This window comes from Neovison vison, chromosome 4 (genome assembly GCF_020171115.1).
Source record: "Neovison vison isolate M4711 chromosome 4, ASM_NN_V1, whole genome shotgun sequence".
NCBI lineage: Eukaryota > Metazoa > Chordata > Mammalia > Carnivora > Mustelidae > Neogale > Neogale vison.
In genome coordinates, this window is record NC_058094.1 from 203780829 (window position 1) to 203802367 (window position 21539).

General features: G+C 34.6%; 1 protein-coding gene across 4 annotated transcripts in view; it reads right to left on the reverse strand.

Moving 5' to 3' along the window:
* SLC13A1 (solute carrier family 13 member 1) overlaps window positions 1-21539 on the reverse strand; it is a 91314-nt gene that overhangs the window by 26457 nt on the left and 43318 nt on the right. For all 4 annotated transcript variants that reach the window (XM_044246488.1, XM_044246490.1, XM_044246487.1 and 1 more), the window contains one exon: window positions 6345-6496. In XM_044246488.1, coding sequence (XP_044102423.1) covers window positions 6345-6496 — 152 coding nt within the window. The remainder of the gene's footprint in view (window positions 1-6344; window positions 6497-21539) is intronic.

Consider the following 21539-nt stretch of genomic DNA (forward strand, 5'->3'; position numbering starts at 1 on the left):
TTGGAAAGACTGAAATCTGAGCCAAGGTCCGAGTCCAAACTCTGCAATACTCACATTTCTTCTATAGTATTTGCCAGAGAAATTATTTCTGAGAAATAATAATTGCTCTTCTCTCCAGAGGAAAATCATGGTAACTTTTGAGGGTAGCTATTGCTAGGTAACTGGCTTACCTTCTCCTTGCATAATTAGCCAAGAAGAGAGGTTACAAAGGTGGGCTTTGAACATAGGGCATCTATGAGCACATTAATTTTACCATTTCTTAGTTTGTGAACACAGAACAATTATAATTTAACACATAATTAGTAAGAGTGACTGTGATCATTATTGATAATAAAACTACCTTCCATGCTCTTTGTATACCCATATATTTCACAGCTGACACCCACAAGCTGAATAATATACTTCGATAATTAGCAGGCTATGAAATATTGCTTGTGATAATCTTCCACTTTAATCTGGAAGATGTGATTTGGGGGCTTCACTAATAGCTATTCTAGCTGTTAAATAATACTGAGGCACCAAAACTACACTGCTATGAAAGCAGTCATTGTTTCTAATAACATTTCCCTTACTAGCATAATCTTAATATCAAAAGATTATTTCATTATTTAGATGGTTCCGGTTCCCAAGAACAATAAGCACTTCATTTATGTCTTGGTACAGTTCATCTCAGCCAATGTTTACTGATCATCTACCTATGCCCCCTGGTGTGTTAAAGAATTAGACAGTGATTCATGCAGACTCTACAAGATTGCAAATCATAATGGGTGGCGGCCTGCATGAGTGTGAATGAGACAGGTTTATAGAAATGTGAATGTAGTTTATGATAAGAGATGGGAATGGTGGTATAGGACCAACTGAACAGAGTCTCTGATGAAACAGCATCCACCCAAGTGGAGAAAGAAATAGACAGCGTTGGTAGTTCTTTCAAGAACCAGAATAGGAAGAAATGAGTTAACTGCAAGGTGGTATTTATTAATAATATCGTCAGGAAGGGAGGAGATTGGGCCATGACTGGAAGAATTATCAGTGGAGCAGAATGGAGTAAGGGTCAGGTAGAGAGCACTGACCCAGCAGGATTTTCTTAATAGAGGAGGCAATAAAAATCTAACAAACCTGTAAGGTTTTAACAGGAGGTGGGTAGAAAAAAAATATTTCCAGAATGTTCTATTCTAAGGATTAGTTAAGGCTAATGATCAGTTAATCACAGATGAATCAGAATTTAGGTACTCCTGGTGCTAGATTCAAAGATTAAGAATGTGGGAAATTTTGTACTTTATGGTTGAGTCAGATAATTAGCTCCATCTTATATTATTCAAAAAATCACCTTCCAAACTATATATCAGCTCATGACAACAAAGGGATGGTTTGTTCTAACTAGCCACACACTTAGCTTTGCAACTATTTCAAAAGACATTTGTCATGTTTGCATGCTTACATTTTATAGAAAGAAAATACAACCCATGACTGTGATTACTGAAGTAGTCCTTCTTGTCACTGGCAGCAAACTTACTTTTTTTTAGAACTTAGCCAAGTTGGCACCCTCACATGTATTTTGTGAGACAGAGAGGCTGTGGGGTGGAAAGAGCACTGGGACTCGGGCCATCTGACTTTACCTGGCAGTTCCTCCATTGACCAGTGTTCAACATTTAAAGTGTCTGAGCCTTGGGGCGCCTAGGTGGTAGAGTAGGTTAAGTGTCTGACTCTTGGTTTGGGCTCAGGTCATGATCTCAGGTTCATGAGATTGAGCCCCAAGTCAGGCTCCATGTTCAGTGCAGAGTCTGCTTCAGATTTCCTCTCTCTCTGCCCTTCCCACCTGTGCTCTCCCTCTCTCTCTCTAAACTAAATAAATACATCTTTAAAGTCTCTGAGCCTCAGTTTCCTCATCTGTGAAATGAGGGAATTGTATACATGATCTGAAATTTCTCTGCCTTCACTTTTTCTCTACTTGCTCATTATTACTCATGATGAAATATCCTTCTTTTCCAACACTAATATTTCTACTCTTGTTTCTAATTTCATTCTTCTTCTACCTGACACCCAGCCAATCAATATTCTTCTCTCTTTTTCTTTCTTTTCAAAATGTCACATCTCTCTCACAGTTTCCTTCCTGAGTGTAAAACAAACCTGACATCTTCCTTGTTCTAGGAGAACTCTCTGTCTCTGGTCATAACATATTTATTCTTTTCTTCTTCACTTTGTCAAACTTGAAAAATCATTGAAATTAGCTGCTTTCCCCTCCCTGCTACTACTTACATCTTTACTCCTTCCAGTCTAAATTCTGCCCCACCTCCCACTGTTTTGTTGGAGGACACTGATAAGAACCAAGCCTTTTCTTAGCCATCATGCTACTTGACCCTCTGCCACACTTGTTCCTGATCCATCCTCCATTTTGAAAATGGTCTTACTTAGCTTTCAAAATATCCATGCTCCTGGTTCTCCACCTACTTTGATAAACCTTTCTCATCTCCTTTCTTGTCGGTATTTCCCAACGGTCCATCCTTGTCTTGATTCTTCTTTTTTCTCCCCATGTGACCATTTCTGCATTCAAGATGCTAATTTCTGTGTTTATATATATACGGCCCTCAAATTTTTCACTAACTTCAACAATGCATTTGCAAATGCCTACTGGAAATCTAGTGGATAGGCTCTTAGCAGGCCATTCTAATATACCTAAAATCAAATTTGTTAATTTCTCCAATGAACCTAGAAGTTCATGGCATCACTAGTTATTGAACCATATTGGCAAAAATTCCCAGACTTGGGAATTTTTAACCCCTCATTGCCCTTAAGTCCTCACACCTAATTGATCACCTTTTTCTGCTTGTACCTCGTCTTGAGTCTAATCCTATCACTTTGTAACTAGTTTAGTTCTCCCCTTATCATTTGTCAGCACTTTGGTAACAGACTCCTAATTGGTCTCCTGTCCGCAGACTTTTAGGATGCCAATCAATCTGCACATTGCTATTCTAAACAGTAAGGAAAAAAAAGAAAAGAAAAGAAAATCCACAGACTATTTTCTGTCTTCAAAAAAAAAATTACAAACTTTTTGTGCTTTGATTTTATGAATTATCTGCCTTCATTTTCTCCATAAATATTGTGTTTACTTCTTTTAAATTGGGCCATATTGTACAGACAAGTTTTCTCCGGTGATCGGGGGGTACTGTACACAGCTATGGTCTTATATTAGGATGCATGCTCAATAATGTTTCTAGGGAGGTGATTTTTTAGGGAGACAGACTTGAGGTTTGAATGACCATGGTTTGGATCTCAGTCTGCTAGGCTGAATATCAACTTTCTCAACTCTAATGGTAATAATCAACATTTACTGAGCATATGCTCTGCACTAGATATTTTTTAAAGTACTATTATTTTTTGGTAAAACTTTAAACAATTCTCTAAGAGAGAAATCTTATTATTTTTCCATTTTTCTTGCAAGGTTAACAAGCTTTAAGAGAGAGCTTAAAGTAATCTAAAATCTTAGATTACTTAAGTAATCTTAAAGCTCAAAGTAATCTAAGATCATCTAGTTTGTAAATGAAAGAGCTGGGATTTCAACACAGGCATTTTAAGCCCAGAGCCTATGCTTTAGTCACCTTTATATGCCACCTTTACAGCAAGGGTATATAGAATATGTGTGGACTAAAATACATGTAAAATTTCTGGCAAGAGTTCAATACATATCACCTTACTTCTCTCCTACATGTCAAAACCCAAATGTTATATTTTAAAAATTTTAATCGTTTTCACATATGTTTATTTTATCTGGAAAACCTGATAGAATCTCAAAGTTTCCTGGCAAGTTTTATTTTCTGCATTCTCCAAAAAAAATTCAAAACAGTACCGTGTACATCATCAGTCCTCAACAAATGTTTGTTGACTGACTGAGTGTATGGATAAATGTTTGTTTTTCTTTGCACTGAATAAAATTTAGCTTTCTCGTAATTCATTGTTCTTACATTCTTTGTGCAAAAAAGAGAACAAAAGATAATATATATTTACATCTAAATATATTTTATATCTATAAGTGATAGATAGGTGGATAGATGGGTAAACAAAGGCTTTAAAATGTGTTATCCAGTCTCTTCCTCCCATTGTTTGTTTGTAAGATAGCACCTTTCTCTAGATGTCAATGGTGGGATATCATTGATTGTTAGGATTCCTGAACCCATGGAACTGGGCAAGATCCAAAATGAAATTATATAAAATGGCTGTTGATATTGCTTTAGAATAGACAGCAAGCGTGTCAAGAGGAAAAGGTGGCATTATTGTAGAATATTTGAAAACAAAGAGCAATTTCTCTCCAGCTCCAAACATCTGGACAAAAATATAGTCTTTTTTTTTCCCCTATAGTTTTAAGTTTTTGGCGCTTTTCCCAATAAAACTGAATGTATCTCATTTCATTGTTGCTTTGAAATGTTGTTGTATTTTAGGGCCAATATTTAAGAAAAAGTGAGTTAAAGATCTGGCTGGTTTAATAACATCAATTATATTTTTTCACATAAGGTTGTTTTCCTACTCTATTCTAGTATTTTCTATCAAGAAGGGATACTTTGAGTTTCTTTCTGTTTGTGTATAATTCCTAATATTAAAGCAAACTTTTGAAGAAAAAACTTCACCAAATTTCAAAGTACATGTTAAACATTTTCTAAATTTAAAGAATATTTGGCCAAGTTCCCATGATTAGGAGAATTAGAAGAAAGGATAATTAGGGAAAACAGTTATTAAAACACTTCTCTTAAAGTGCTATAGTGCTCCCAATCTGTCATTGCAAATGGATTACTGCATCTAAAGAGGGAACAGTTAAATAAAAGAAAGAAAATTTTGTTGTACATTGTACAAGACTGCAGACTGAGGGCAAACACAATATGGATTACTTTAACAACATCAGTCTCATGGGAATAGTGGAAACCAGAAGTTGTCTAAAGCTAAAAATAACACAATAAAATTTTGGTATAAATTTTAGAAAAAGATTTACCAAGAAGACCGAAATATGGAATCTTTTTTCTTGGGCAATTCATGAAAAAGGATAGAAATGTAGCTTTTAGAAAGAGGTCAGATACATTTCCTGTTTTTAATTAAAAGATACATTGGAGATATCCTCTCTGACACAATGAATTTCAGAAGTCTCCCACTTATAAACCAGATGCCTTTTGAAGGTTCCTTTCTAAATTGTCTGTTGTAATATTCAGGATGGATGCGTAATCACAAAAAAAATCAATAAATGCGGCGGTCTGTGTTAGATTGTCCTAAACCCCTCTACCACTGTTCTTTGCATGCAGTTCTTGTTCTTTTTAGAATGGACTGTGACATTTTTTGAGTGAGACATTTCTTGGAAAAGCTATGCATGCATAATATTTTGCAAATAATTTCAAGAAAGTTCATAAAATCTGTGAGTCTGCTCTGAAGAATGTAGTTTTCCTGATTCTGAACCCTAATTTTTCTGCGAAAAGATGTAAATCCTATTCCAGAGAGTCCTTAATGCTGCCCACCTTGCTGGAACTCTAATGATCTGTCCTATTAATACTGAAAATACATCTCAGGTGCACAATCAGTTTGAGCCCTCACATAAAAGCATGGACTTTCAAGCTATTTTTTCAATAGTTCTTACAAGAGCTCTCTTAAACAGTTTACTTCATTTAATCCTCACAATAATAATCTGAACTGTGATTTTTTAGATATGAAAAATTTAAATCTTGGGAGAATAATGCACTTTTTATTGTTTGAATTCACAAAGTAAGTGTCTGAAAACTGTGGAATTTTTAACCCAAGTTATCTGACTCTATCCACAGATTCCCCATGTTCTCCAATGGATTAAGATCAGAGTTACAAACTTATATTTAGAGTCATTTATCTGTCCTTAGAATACTTTATTACTGCCATTTCTTACAATTGCCCAATCCTTCAAATCTTTCTGAATTCTAGGTAAGGTTTCTGTAATTAGAAACTTTGTACACCATTCATCTTTTAAGTTCAAATGCTAGTTCCCAAACCCTACATAGATTTTCCTATGCAAATAATCCCTATTCACTTTAGTTAACTATCATTTGCGGTATTATTTGCAATGAGAAATGTTTCCCCCATTTGATTAGAATGGTCAGCCAGGAGTTATCTCTTCTGAGCTGCTTTGGGGAACCTTTAGGCACCTGTTAATTCACTATTTCCTCCATATCTAACTCTTAGTAGAAGGGAAGGTCTCTAGACCTATAGATGTCCTGATGAAAAACAAAAAAGAATTAGCTCAGTATAGCAATTTCCATTCCTGAATTCTCTGAATCAATTAAGAATAATCCTTGTAAGTTACATGCTATTTATTAAGTCAACAATCCAATAACTTTACTTACATATTGAAATGCTCAGCGAAGATCAAGTTGGTAGAAGTGCCAGTGATGGTTGTCAATCCTCCAATGGTAGAAGAGTAAGCAATACACAAGCACATAAGTTTACACATCATGTGGTCCCTCTCTGTTCGATACTTGGTTCCCCCGCCTGAGTTCTGTTCAACAAGAAAAAGCTTTCACATCACGTGGTCCTTTGCTTGATATTTGGTTTCCAGGCCACCAATATTTAATCATTTTCAAGTCTTTACAAAAGGAAAAAAGGTGGCCTTCTTTGCCTTCTTCTCAATCAAGCTACTGCCCAACCTTACCACCATTTTCACAGCCAAACAACTCAAAAGAGTTACCTACACTCACTGACTCTGTTCCTTTAATCACTCCAACCTGACTTCCATCCCTTCACTCCACCCCAACTGCATTTGCTATGATTATCAGTAATCTGTGTATTAGTAAACCCAATAGATACTTTCTAGTCTCAGTTTTGTAGACCTCTTTACAGTACCCGAAAGAGTTAACCACTAGTTCCTGCTGGAAAACTCTTCTTAGGGCTTCTGTGATATCTCACTCTTCTGTGATAATGTAAGTTTTTCTCTAACACCTCTGCTTGTTTCTCTATCTCCCTTGCCAATTCATTTTCCTTTATCTTACCTTAAAACTGGAATTTCTTGAAGCTTTGTCATGGGCACCTGTCTCTTTTCACTGTAACATTTATCCTTAGGAAATCTCATATATTTTCACTGATTTAATGAATATACATACACTACACCACCAACTCTGGTCTTCAGCCCAGATTTCTCCTTTTAGACCTATATATATCCAATTAACTGTTTAATATAATTTGAATGTGTTAAATAAAACTCCAATCCCAAAATGTTCAAGACCAAACCCCCTATTTCCTCCCTCAAATGTAGTTCTTCTTCAGGATAATCTATATAAGCCAATAGCATTATCATTATAATTACAAACACTCATAGTGTGCTCAATATATAATAAACACTGTTCTAAATTAAAATTAAATAAACAGTTTAATCGACATTAGCACTGTATCCCATTTTACACATGAAGACATGAGACAGAGTAAAGTTAAGTGACTTGCTCAAGGTAACAAGAGTCCTGAAATGGCAGACTTGGATTTTGAAATCATGTAGTCTTGCTTAAAAATTCAAACCCCTCAGCCACTATACTCTACTGCTTGTCCTCCTTGAAAAGAGTTTCTTCCTTCCCACCAAATTATGTCAATTTTATCTACTTAAATATGTCTGGAATCTTTCGTGTTTATCTCCACTGCTATCACTTTGGAATAAATCAACATCATCTCTGATTTGGGTTATTGTAATAGCCTCTTTATGAGTCTCTGTGTATCAGTTCTTGCCTATGTCAGACCTACACATTTAGCCTTAAAAAAATACAGATATATTTTAAAAGTGTACAAATAGAAGAATCACCCGTTTCATAGAGATAGGATGCTGCCTGTGATATGTGCCCCGAGGTCTTTTTTTTTCAGTGTTCCAAAATTCATTGCTTATGTACCACACCCAGTGCTCCATGCAATATGCACCTCCACAATATGCACTGAGAGGTCTTGTAGAGAAATCAAGGAAAAGAAATATTTTCTATTCACCGAAATTCATCATGGTTGTGGGAATGACTTAGTGTGGTAGGGTCAAGTGCATTGAACTGTAATTTGCCTTTTACTTTCTAATTAATTTAAAAGTTAGCCCCCTTGACTCTCTACTCTTCATCAAAAATAAATTAATTTATAAATGTCTCCTTTTGTCTAATATTTCCTACATGGTAATGTTTCATATTTTCCATGATAATAGTTTCCATTGAAAACTTGAAAAACAAATGGTATGTAAATAAAATAGCAAAATAAGCTTAAAATTTCTTGTGGGAGTATAAAGTGACAACTGAAATTTAGGGCTTAAATATTAACTATTTTAAAATAGGAAAAAAAACAAAAATCAGAAAGTGATATATAATTTGGATATTAATTAGAATGGAATATTAATATTGGGATGGGATAATTAATGGCCTATTAATAAGAATGGAAACTTAAAGATGTAATGTATATAAAGTTCTCATTGCCACATTAAAGCTTTCTTAACTGCAAATATATGCATATATAGATGTATATCTGTGTGCATAAAACATAATGATTAAAATGCATGGGTAGATACAAAATTTAAAAATCAAAATAGGTTTGTGGTGTTTCATCCTTTACAGATTTCCCATACTTTTTCCTATGTATAGACTTAAAAAAAATACATTAGGTGATATTTATGCAAATATCACAGATCATTTTAGAAATGCATTAAAAATTCAAGGTAAATTTAAATTCTGCAGTAAATTGTAATGCTAATATAGTACATATTAAGGGTTAAATGCAGGTGTTGGGAGGTGGGATGGGGTGCAACGCTTGTGTTATCTAGCTGGTCAACATGAACCCCTCACAGTTCGCTCTAGTCTTTTGTTTTGTTTGCTTAGGGCATGTGATTGCTGTGCTGATTGAAGAGATGATGCTGAGGTAAGGGGTAAAGTTTGAAGACCAGAGTGACAGTAGTGGAGGATAATGCACAGACACATAGAGCTCTTAAGAAAGGCTGAGATGAGCCATTAATTGAGCCGAATATTAGTACAGAAACTACCAAAATAAGGGAAGGGAGGATCCTCAGCAGATTAGTCTTTTGCCTACGACAGTGGTTTCAACCTGAGATCAAGGGGTTTGACCCTGGCCCAAAAGGATTTGGAATAGAAGGCTAAGAGCATGTGTTTGCAGATATCAGGACAGCAAAGTAAGCATGACATTTCTCCATAGGTAGAGGAGGAAACTGGTGTGGGTGGGTGTGCTGTACTTTCTCCTAAGAGTTTGGGAGAGAAAAAAGATTCCTATGCAAAGAAGGGAGGAGAAGCAATTATCTAGAGGGATGAAGCTAGAGACAGCTGGGGATGACATGGCCAGAGGGAACCTCCCATGCTGAGGAGGCTAAAGGACATTGCCAATGGACACACTGAATGGGAAAGTGCTTGTTTTATAATGTTTCATGATGGGGGGCTTATGTGAAATTAAATACACAGAATGAGATAATTTTTGTAATAAAAATATATCCATACACATATAGTGCCCAGGAACAGACCAAAATGAAATATGTCAAAATATTAACAATATTAACAATGGGATTGGGGTATCTTTTCTTTTCTTGATACTTTCTGTATCTTCCACAATTATAAAAAAGTTTTTCCAGTATATAAAAGAATTGTAGACTCTTAGTGCAGGCAAGTATTTAGAAATTAATGTGGTACAAAGACCTCATTGTTCAGAAGACCAAAATGAGTCTCAAATATGACCTAGGTGGTCACTGCAGAGCTGAAACCAGAATCCATGTATCTGAGTTTCCAGTCAATGATTTCCTTTGTACCATTTACATTCCAGAACATTTTTTATTTATGTGTTTTTAAGCCTACATCTAAGACTTCACACTTAATTACATTTCATATTGTTTTTAACATAGCAATTATAACCTATTGTTTTTATTTAATCCCAATCCTATGCTTGTTATTTCACACAGATACAGGACATCTAAGATCATGTGGATATGCCTTCTATAAATTCTTCCAATTGAATGATGAATTTTGTCTAGGACATGATCAAATGCAGAATCCCATGACATCATCACATGGAGCTCAAGGGACATTTCAGAACAGGAATCTTGCAGGTCCAGATATAACTCACTATTGCCACCTGGTGGCTATGACTGCAGATTCCAGGGGCATATTGAACATTTCCAATACTGGTTACTAAAAATGCATATGAACCAGCATGAGCTAAACAGTGGCCTCCAGTTATGTACAAAATAATTCACTGGGGTGAGAGTGGCATGAAAATGTTAGAATTCCTATTTATATTTAGAGAATAATGCAAGGTTAATTGTACAAAATATCAGTTCTGGCTAATCATTTTCTGCTTGCCAAAGACAGTCAGTTTAAAATCTTCTAGTTCTTTTTGGATATTTATTTGCATAAGATCAATATAACATCATGTATTGATTTCTCAGTTGTAGGCATTATAATTAAATTTCTACTATGTTAGGTGATGAGAATTTAGCTTTTTTTCATAGACTTGACCACTGAACACACTCAGACTTTAAATATCCCTATCATCTTCCCATTTATGGTGACATGATAATTTTACTTCAAGCAGAGTTCAATGTTCAGAATGTTTTTTAGAGTAGAGATCCATGGACATCTGAGCAATATGGTCTATCTTACTTTTCCTGTTTGTACTCCTTCTCTACCCCTCTTTGCTTACTTAGTTTCCCAAGTTTTGCTTAATTTTCTAAGCAACCACTAAATGGCTCCAAATTATTCCATGGTTGTTTAAATCTTCTTAGAGAAGATCAGTCAAATGATAAGATACTTAATCTACATCAAATATGCTGCCAACTTCACTGTCTTAGAGCACCTTTTACAGGGTCTTCCTAACCTCTAATCATTTTTCTCTCTAGACCCACAAAGATCTACCTCAACTTTAGTCTATCTTCTCACTTCATTGATAGTTTGACTGGATATTGATTTCAAGATTGAAAATAAATGTTATGCAGAATGTTGGTGGCATTTTTTTTCCTGACTGAGTTTCTAGTGTTGCTGTAGAGAAGTCTTCAGCCATTCATACTTTTTATCTTTTTAATGAGTCAGTTTTTCTTGTTTTCTGAAAACTTTTAGGTTTCTTTTTTCTCATATATTCTGAACTATCAATAACCTTCTCAATGTGTGTTTCATTTCTTGGCTGGCACCCAGTGGGATTATATTCTTCCACTATGGAAAATTTCTTCAATTTTTGATATAGTCTCCTCAGTTTTCTCTATACTTTTTTCTGAAATTTCCTTATTATTCTCTTGTTTCTTTCCATTTTTCCTAAATTTACCATTTATGATATGTTTTATATCTTTAAATTACATTTTACACACTTATTTTATATTTTATTTATGTTCATACTTTATTTTTTGCCTCCTTGTTCCTCTTTTAAAGAATACCATTCAAGAATAAATTCTTAGAGATATATATTGTATGAGTACTGAATTATGATGAAATAGAAAATGTGAACAGATAGATTACTTGTAAAGAAATTGAATAAGTAATCTAAAATCTCTCAACAAATAGAATCCAAGATTATATGACTTCATTGGTGAATTCTATAAAACATTCAAAGAATAATCAATACCAATCTTTCTCAAACTTCCAAAAAAAAGGAAGAGGAGGAACTCTTCCAAACTCATTTTATGAGGCCAGCATTACTCTACTACCTAGACCATTCAAGGACACTACAAAAAAGGATAATTTTAAAAAGATAATTACACATCACTATCCCTGATGAACATAGATGCAAAAATCCTCAACAAAATTGTAGCAAGCCAAATTCAAGAATACATTGAAAGGATCATACACCATTATGAAGTAAAATTTATTCCAGTGATTCAAGGATAATTCAACTTCTACAGATTGTCAATGTGACATACCTCATTAACAAAATGAAGGAAAAATAATATTATCATAGCAATAAATGTAGGAAAAGTGCTTAACAAAATTCAAAATCCATTTATGATAAAGAAAGTACAGAGGAAATATACCTCAACATACAAAAGGCCATATATGACAAGTTCACGGCTAACATCATACTCAATGGTGAAAAGCTTACAGTTTTTCTCCTAAGATCAGGAATAAAGCAAGCATGCTCACGCTCACCACTTCTATTGAACACAGTATTAGAAGTCCTAGCTAGAACAATTAGGCAAGAAAAAAAAAAAGGCATCCAAATTGGAAAAGCAGAAGTAAAACTGTCACTACTTGTAGATGAAATGGTATTATATAGAGAAAACCCTAAGGTCTTTATCAAAAATTGTTTGAACTAATAAGAAAATTCAGTAATGTTGCAGTATACAAAATCCATATGCAAAAATCTGTTGCATTTCTATACACTAAAATGAACTGCTGGAAAGAGAGAAAAAAAAAAGGAAATTATCTCATTTATAAATTGCACCAAAAAAAAATCTAGAAATAAATTTAATCAAGGATGTGAAAGACCTGTATACTGAAAACATAAGACATTAATTAAAGAAATTGAAGAAGATACCAATATATGGAAAGATACTCCATGTTTGAGGATTAGAAGAATAAATACTATTAAAATTGATATAACTCAAAAGCAATGGTACCCAAACTACCCAAAGCAATCTACAGATATGATGCAAATTTGATAACAAAATTTCAATGACATTTTTCACAAAAATAGAGTAAACAATCCTAAAATTTGTATGGAACCACTAAAACCCCTGAATAGCCAAAGTAATCTTGAAAAAGAAGAACAAAGCTAGAGGCATCATGCTGCCTGATTTATAACTTTATTAAAAATCTACCAGAATTAAAATGGTATGATATTTGCATAAAAATAGACACATAGGTCAATGGGACAGAATAGACAGCCCCAAAATAAAGCCCCATAGATACAGTCAATTAATTTATGGCAACAGAACCAAGAGTATACAATAGAAAAAGGACAGATTCTTCAATGAATGGTGTTTGAAAAACTAGCCAGCCACATGCAAAACAATGAAATTTTACCACAATCTTACAGCATACACAAAAATTAACTCAAAATGGGTTAAAGACTTGAATATATAACCTGAAACCATAAAACTCCTAGAAGAAAACATAGTTAGCTCTTTGACAGAGGTCTTGCTGATGATTTTTTAATCTGACACCAAAAGCAAAAATAAACAAATGGGGCTACATCATACTAAAAAGCTTCTGCACAACAAAGAAAACCATCAACAAAATGAAAAGACAACCTATAATATGAGATAAAATATTTTCAAATCATATTTCTGATAAAGGGCTAATATCCAAGATACATATAGACCTCATACAGCTCCATAGCAAAAACCCAAATAATTCGATTTAAAAATGGGCAGAAGGTCTGAATAGACTTTTTCTCAAAGAAGACATACAGATGGCCAACAGGCACATGAAAAGATGCTCAGCATCATTAACCATAGGAACCAAGGAAATACAAATTAAACCACAATGAGCTATCACTTCATACCTGTTGATGTAACTATTATCAAAAGGACAAGAAATAATAAGTGTTGGTAAGGATGCGGAAAAAAAGGAACCCTTGTGCACTGTTGGTAAGAATGTAAATTGGTATAGCCACGATGGAAAACAGTATGGAAGTTCCTCCAAAAATTAAAACAGAACTACAATGTGATGTAGCAATTCTATACTGGGGTATTTATCAAAAGAAAATCAAAACACTAACTCAAAAAGAAATATGCATGCCTATGTTCATTGCAACATTATTTATAGTAGCAATGATACTGAAACAACCTAAGTATCCATTGATGGATAAGTTGATAAAGAAATTATGGTACATGTACACAGTTGAATATTACTCAGCTATAAAAAATGAATAAAATCTTGCCATTTGGCAAAACCACAGATAGAAATCAAGCACATTGTGTTAGGTAAAATAAGTCAGAGAAAGACAAATATATGATCTCTCTTAAAAGTGGAATCTTAAAAAAGAACCCACAAACACAAAAACACACAAAAGAAAAAGCTCAAAGATGCAGACAACAGATTGGTAGTTGTCAAAGGCAGGGGATTAGGGAGACAGATAAATAGGTGAAGTAGGTATAAATTTATTAAAAAATAAAACCTAAAAATAAAGGAAGGTGCAAGACAACATATATTGTATGCAATGTTTGTAAATAAGAAGCAAAAATAAAACAATAAGCTTATCTATGTGGTAGGAAAAAAAGGATACCATTCATAGTCCATGAATGCAATTCCTTTGTTTGCCTCTCTGACTATATCAATGATAGTTTATTTTCTTGTGTTTTCTTCTTCTTGATTAGTCTGTTTCCTGCAACTTTCTGCTTCCTTTTTTGTTTCTTTGTAACTTTCTTTCATGCTGGAGGTTATCTTCAGATATCTAGAACTTTCTCATCGTTTGCTCATATAGAAGACAGGGAAAAGCTGTTTGGAAGCTTGGTACACGTGCTTTGGGAGTTGTTATTGACTGTGGGTTTCCCTGCGCTGTCCTCTGACTGGGCCTCTTCTTTTTCTGAGAAAATCCAGTGGCACCATACTCACCTTCTCTTTGTGTCGATTACATTCCCCAGGGAAGGACTTCCTGGTCTCCTGTGTGCTGACACCTGGAGGGTATAGGCTTGGCTCCTGGGACCAGTTGAGTAGAAGGCAAGGTTCTCACCATTCGGCAGATAAACTGCCTCTCACATGCCCGTTTTCATTGTGAAACCCTTCTGTGGCACGGACTGTGTCTGGTTCTCTTTACCCTCTGATTTACTAGTCTAACAATGACACTTCCGTTTGGTGGAGAAGCAGCTGCATCTTTGTCGAGTTGAGGGAAAATTTTGGAATTCAGTTCTTTTCATAAGCAATTTTTTACTTAGTCCCTAATTTTCAACATTTTAAGAACTTTGAAGGATGCTGCTATGTAACCTGGATTGTTTATTGTCTTTCCTCACTGTTGATTTAGGATTCCACTTTTATGAGATAACTGAGTCATTTCCTACCCATCCTTTTACTTTCCAGGGTTCAAAATGATTTCGCTGTCATCTCTTCTCTTGACATTTATATAATTGTGACTTATGACTTAAAAGGTCTATTTGTTCTTGTTTTAATGGAGATTTAGGAGAGAGTGAAGGTAAATGGGCTTATTCAATCTGGCCTCTTACTGGTAGATGCAGTATTTCTTTTTTTACATTAAAAGATAAATAAATGAATCTTAATAATTATTTTACAGATTGACCTTGGTCATTTCATTGTCCATACAGTGGTGAATGATACAGGTGAAAGATGGTGGGGGTAAGTAAAAGCTCCATTGTGTGAAGAGGGAAGACAGTGGGGCCCTGTCTCCTTTGTTTGCTCTCAGCATATTGAGTTTACATGTGCTTGGTTAAGTGGATAACAGATTATGCTTCCTAGTTTTTTTTTTTTTAATTCATTTATTTATTTGACAGACAGAGATCACAAGTAGGCAGAGAGGCAGGTAAAGAGAGAAGGGGAAGAGGGCTCCCTGCTGAGCAGAGAGCCTGATGCGGAACTCGATCCCAGGACCCTGGGATCATGACCTGACCTGAAGGCAGAGGCTTTAACCCACTGTGCCACCCAGGCACCCTATGCTTCCTAGTTTTAATTAAAATAGCCCTTTCGCCCGGCTAGCTCAGTCGGTAGAGCATGAGACTCTTAAAATAGCCCTTTCATGATGTATATGTGGCTTTAAATGATTTCTATAGGAAATTACTTATGTGAAGAAAGACCACAATAAGCAACACATAAGTGAACAGCAAGAAAATATGAGAGGCATTCCTTCTCCTACTCCTGATATGAAGTCTTCATGAAGTTCTGGTAAGGATCTATTCTGTTATAATCTGAACAACTCAGAGCATCTGGTAACAGAATTGAAGTTATCAATAGGACTCCTGGAAATATGATTTATATCTACTCTAGTTAATAAAGAATTATGTTGCATATTGTGAATTAGAGTATTATTTCAAATAGTAATAGTATGATAGGGGCACCTGGATGGCTCAGTGGTTTAAAGCCTCTGCCTTTGGCTCAAGTCATGATCCCAGGGTCCTGGGATCGAGCCCCGCATTGGGCTCTCTGCTCAGCGGGGAGCCTGCTTCCCTTCTCTCTCTCTGCCTCCCTGCCTACTTGTGATCTCTGTCTGTCAAATAAATAAACAAAATCTTTAAAAAAAAATAGTAGTAGTATAATGAATAGAAATATTTAAAATTTAGCACTTACGACTTGAAAACTCTTTATAAAAATTCTTTTTTCAGCAATATTGAAAATTATAATTAAATCCAAGATTTATTTTATAAAATGTTTTTATCCTAAATGTTAAATATTTAGAAGCTTCCTTTGTAATTTAATTGTGAATAGCCTATATATATATATATATATATATGTATTGGAAAACGTCTTTTTCTTTCTATAGCAGTAAATATGACTGACACAATATATAAGTAATATAGTAGTTTTTTCTTTTCAGCCACACGAAAAATCAGATTTCCTGTTAAATAAAATGCTGCTTAAAATATTGAAAAAGAACCTTAAAACTGCATTACAAAACAATATAAAAGTAAAGAATTTGCCTTGACCCTAAATGAAGTGAAAGTGGGAATCTTAAGTGAGTGACTATGCAGCTTTTTGATCTGAGGATTTCAATTTTCTTTTTTTTCCAGAAAAAGCTGGGTATAGCAGATAATGCCTAAAGCCCATCCTCTATGGGGACTTACATGGGAAAACATTCATAAAGCTGGGATCATTTGCAAAAGTAGACAACAAGGAAATCTCATGCTGACTTAAAGGAAAATGTAATGTAGCCCCAAACCTCCTTATCATGAGCATTTTTAGCCTAAATTGGTGTTAACAATTACTGTGACCTAAACTGTTAGCCTAAATTGGCATTACCAATAAATTGGTGTTCACCAATTGCTGTGTTAAAATAAGAACAATACTACAAAAGCTCTTCCATGCAGCCGTAACCCAGGATTTAAGGAATTCCCAGAGAAGTTTCAAGGAAAACCAGTGTTTCAATATTAATAAAACTCAACAATAAAAAACAAATAATCCGATTTAAAAATGGACAGAAGACAATAATAGACATTTTCCAAAGAAGATATACATATGGCTACCAGACACATGAAAAGATGATTAACATCACTCATCATCAGGGAAATACAAATCAAACTACAATGAGATCCCACACTTGTCAGAATGGCTAAAACTAACAACTCAGGAAATGACAGGTGTTGGTGAGGATACAGAGAAATGGGAACCCTCTTACACTGTTGGTGGGAATGCAAACTGGTTGCAGCCACTCTAGAAAACAGTATGGAGTTTCCTCAAAAAGTTAAAAATAGAGCTAACCTATGACCCAGCAATTGCACTGCTAGGTATTTACCCAAAGGATACAAAAATACTGATTCAAAGGGATAAATGCCTCCCAATGTTTATAGTACAATAACCAAACTATGAAAAGAGCCCAATGTCCAAAAAATGATGAATGGATAAAGAAGATGTGAGATATATAAAGATATAGATATAGATATAAATATAGATATATACTGAGTAATATTCCATTATATAAATTCCATTTATATAATTTATATAATTCCATTATATAAATCTCTCTCTCTATATATATATAATGGAATATTATTCATTCATAAAAAATAATGAAATCTTGCCATTTGCAATGATATAGATTGAGCTAGAGAGTGTTATGTTAAGCAATATAAGTCAGTCAGGGAAAGACAAATACCATATGACTTCACTCATATGTGGAATTTAAGAAACAAAACAGATGAACACAGAGGGGGAAAAAAGAGAGGCAAACCAGAAAACAGACTCCTAACTATACCAGACAATTTGAGGGTTACTGGAGGGGAGGTGGGTGGGGGAATGGGTTAAATAGATAATGGGGATTAAGGAGGCACTTGTGATAAGCACTACATGATGTATGTAAGTGATGAATCACTGAATTCTACACCTGAAACTAATATCACACTGTATGTTAACTGGAATTTAAGTAAAAAATTGGAAAAAAAGTACACCCCCCTTCTCAACACACACACACACACACACACACAGATAAGGCAACAAAAGTAAGAACCAGCAGAAAACAAAACAGGCCAAAGAGAGATTTACAGGATTTCAACCACTAGGCACATAAGTAAATTAATTTATGATTAACAAAATTAGAGAAGAGATGGAAAATATGAGTAAAGAGAAAGAGACCATAAAAATTACCAACAAAATCTTTTTTTTTCTAAAAAAAAGATTTTTTTCCTATTTATTTATTTGACAGAATGTGAGAGATCACAAATAGGCAGAGAGACAGGCAGAGAGAGAGGGAAAACAGGCTCCCCACTGAGCAGAAAGCCCAAGGCAGGACTCAATCCCAGGACCCGGAGATCATGACCTGAGGTGAAGACAGAGGCTCAACCCGCTGAGCTACCCAGGCACCCATCACCAAGGAAATCTTAAAGAGAGACAAAGAGAATTTATAGAAATTAAGACTTAAATAACTGAATTTGAAAACTCAGTAAATGGGTTAAACAACAAAACAGACATAGCCAAAGGGAGAATTTCTAAACTGGGAGAACAATCTGAAGATATTCTTAATGTAGTACAGTAAGATAGAGAAGGGAAATAAAGAGGTATTAAAAAGCCTGAAAGACAGAATGAGAAGGCTTAACGTGTGTTTAACTGGAGACCAGAGAAAATAATGGCTGAGAATTCTAAAGGATTATTGGAAAAGATCCAACATACACACATGCACATAGACACACACATACTTTTAAAGTAACCAAAGAGAAAGGACTATTTATTAAAGGAATGGTAATGTGAATGACCACTAGAAGTAAAAAAACAGTAAAATTACATCTCAATGTGTGAAGAAAAAATAATGATCAATCTAGAAATCTATAACCACAAAAATGTATTTCAGGAATTGTAAAGCTCTCTATATAAAACAAAACTGAGAGTTTACAATGAAAATGTCCTCTCTGAAGTACATTCAAAAGATGTATTCAAGCAGAAAGAGCATCACCCCAGATAGAATGTCTAAGAAGCAAGAAACAGTAGTGAGCCAAGATACTAGTAAATATGTACATAATCTTATAAAGCATTGATTTAAAAATAAGATTATACAGTTTATAGGAGAATGATAGACTAGAACTAAAAAATTAGAAAACAGTCACATGTAAATAGGAAGGAATGGTGTAGTTGAAATGTCTTAAGGTCTTTGTCCTGTTCAGGAGAAAGAAAATAATGGATTATTTTTACATTTTTATAAATCAATCATACATGATGTTATAGTGTGAACTGTGTCCACCTCACATTCATATGTTGAAGCCCTAACACCAATGTGACTACCTTAAGGAGGTAATTAAGGTTAAATGAGGTCACAAAGGTGGGGTGCTAATCTGATACAGCTGGTGTCCTTAGAAGAGGAGGAGAGAGACCAGAGATATCTCTTTTTCTCTCTGCTTCTGCATAGAGAAAATGCTGTGTGAAGACATAATGAGAGGCAAACTGTCTACAAGCCAGGAAGAAAGGCCTCACCAAAAACGAAACTTGATGGCTCTTTGATCTTAGACTATTAGCTTACAGAAATGTAAGAAAATATATTTCTGTTGCTTTAACCAAGTCTGTGGTGTTTTGTTATGGCAGACCTAGTTGACTAATACACAAGGTAGAATGTTAAGGAAATCTAAAATAACAGAGCATAAAATATCAGTGTGTGTGTGTCTGTGTGTGTGTGTGTGTGTGTCTAGGATGAACTAAATAAAGAACAAAAAAAGGGACATCTGTGTAGTTCAGTTGGTTAAGCATCTGCCTTTGGCTCATGATCTCAGTGTCCTGGGATTGAGTCCCACATCAGGCTTCTTGCTCAGTGAGGAGCTTGCTTTTCCCTCTGCCTGCCTCTCCTCCTGCTTGTGCTCTCTCTCTTGCTCTCTCTGACAAATAAATAAATAAAATCTTTTAAAAAATAAAGAACAAAAAGAAAATAACTGTAAACACAAAGGAAGTAGTAGATAGTAATACAATAGTAGGGGATTTTAACATCCTGCTTACATCAATGGATAGATCATCCAAACGGAAAATCAACAAGGAGAAACAGTGGCTTTGTATAACATATTGGACCAGAAGGACCTAACAGATATATTAATAACATTCCATTCTAAAACAGCCAATGTACATTCTTTTCAAGTGCACATGGAACATTTTCCGGAACAGATCACACATTAGACCACAAAATAAGCCTTAACAAATTCAAAAAGATTGAAATCATGCCATGTATCTTTTCCAACCACAACACTATGAAACTCAAAATCAACCCCCTCCCACACATACACACACACACACATACATCTGGAAAGAGTACAAATACATGGAGGTTAAATAACACACTGGGCAATACTGAATGGTCAACCAAGAAATGAATGAGAAAATTTAAAAATACATGGAGAAAAATTACAATGAAAGCACAATGGTCCAAAATCTTTGGGATGCAGCAAAAGGTGTTCAAAGGGGGAAGTATATAGCAATATATATAGCTACCTCAAGAAGCAAGAAAATTCTCGGATATCCTCGAAAATTCTCAAATTACACCCAAAGGAGCTAAAAAAAGAATAACAGACAAAATCCAAAACCAGTAGAAGAAAGGAAATAACTAAGATTATAGCAGAAATAAACAACACAGAAACTAAAAAACAAAACAAAAAATAAAAATGAAAAAACAGTAGGACAGATCAATGAAACCAGAAGCTGGTTCTTTGAAAAGATTAACAAAATTGATAAAGCTTTAGTCAGACTCATCATCATCAACAACAACAACAAAGAGGGGATGCAAATAAAAAAATTCAGGAATGAAAAAGGAGACATAACAACTGACCCCATAGAAATACAAAGCATTATAAAAGAATATTATGAAAATTTATATGCCAACAAATTGGACAACCTAGAAGAAATGGATAAGTTCCTAGAAACATATAACCTCCCAAAACTGAATCAAGAAGACACAGAAAATTTGAACAGACCAATTACCAGCAAGGCGATTGAGTCGTAACCAAAATACTCCCAACAAACAAAGTCCAGGACCCAACAGCTTCACAGGTGAATTCTACAAAACATTTAAAGAAGAGTTAATACTCATCCTTCTCAAACTATTCCAAAACATAGAAGAGGAAGGAAAGCTTCTGGATTCATTCTATAAAGCCAGGATCGTCTCATATCAAAACCAGAGTAAGACACTACAAAAAAAGAGAATCAGAGGCCAAAAAAAGAGAAGTAGAGGCCAATATGTGTGATGAACATAGATGCAAAAATCCTCAACAAAATATTAATACACTGAATTCAACAATACATTAAAAAATATTTACCATCTGCAAGTGTGGTTCAATATTTGCAAGTCAATCAACATGATACATGACATCAATAAGAGAAAGGATAAAAACCGTATGGTCATTTCAACAGATGCAAATAAATAAATAAATAAATAAATAAATAAAAGCATTTGACAAAGTACAGTATCCATTCGTTACAAAAACTCTCAATAAAGAAGGTTTAGAAAGGGAATATACCTCAACATAATAAAGGCCATAT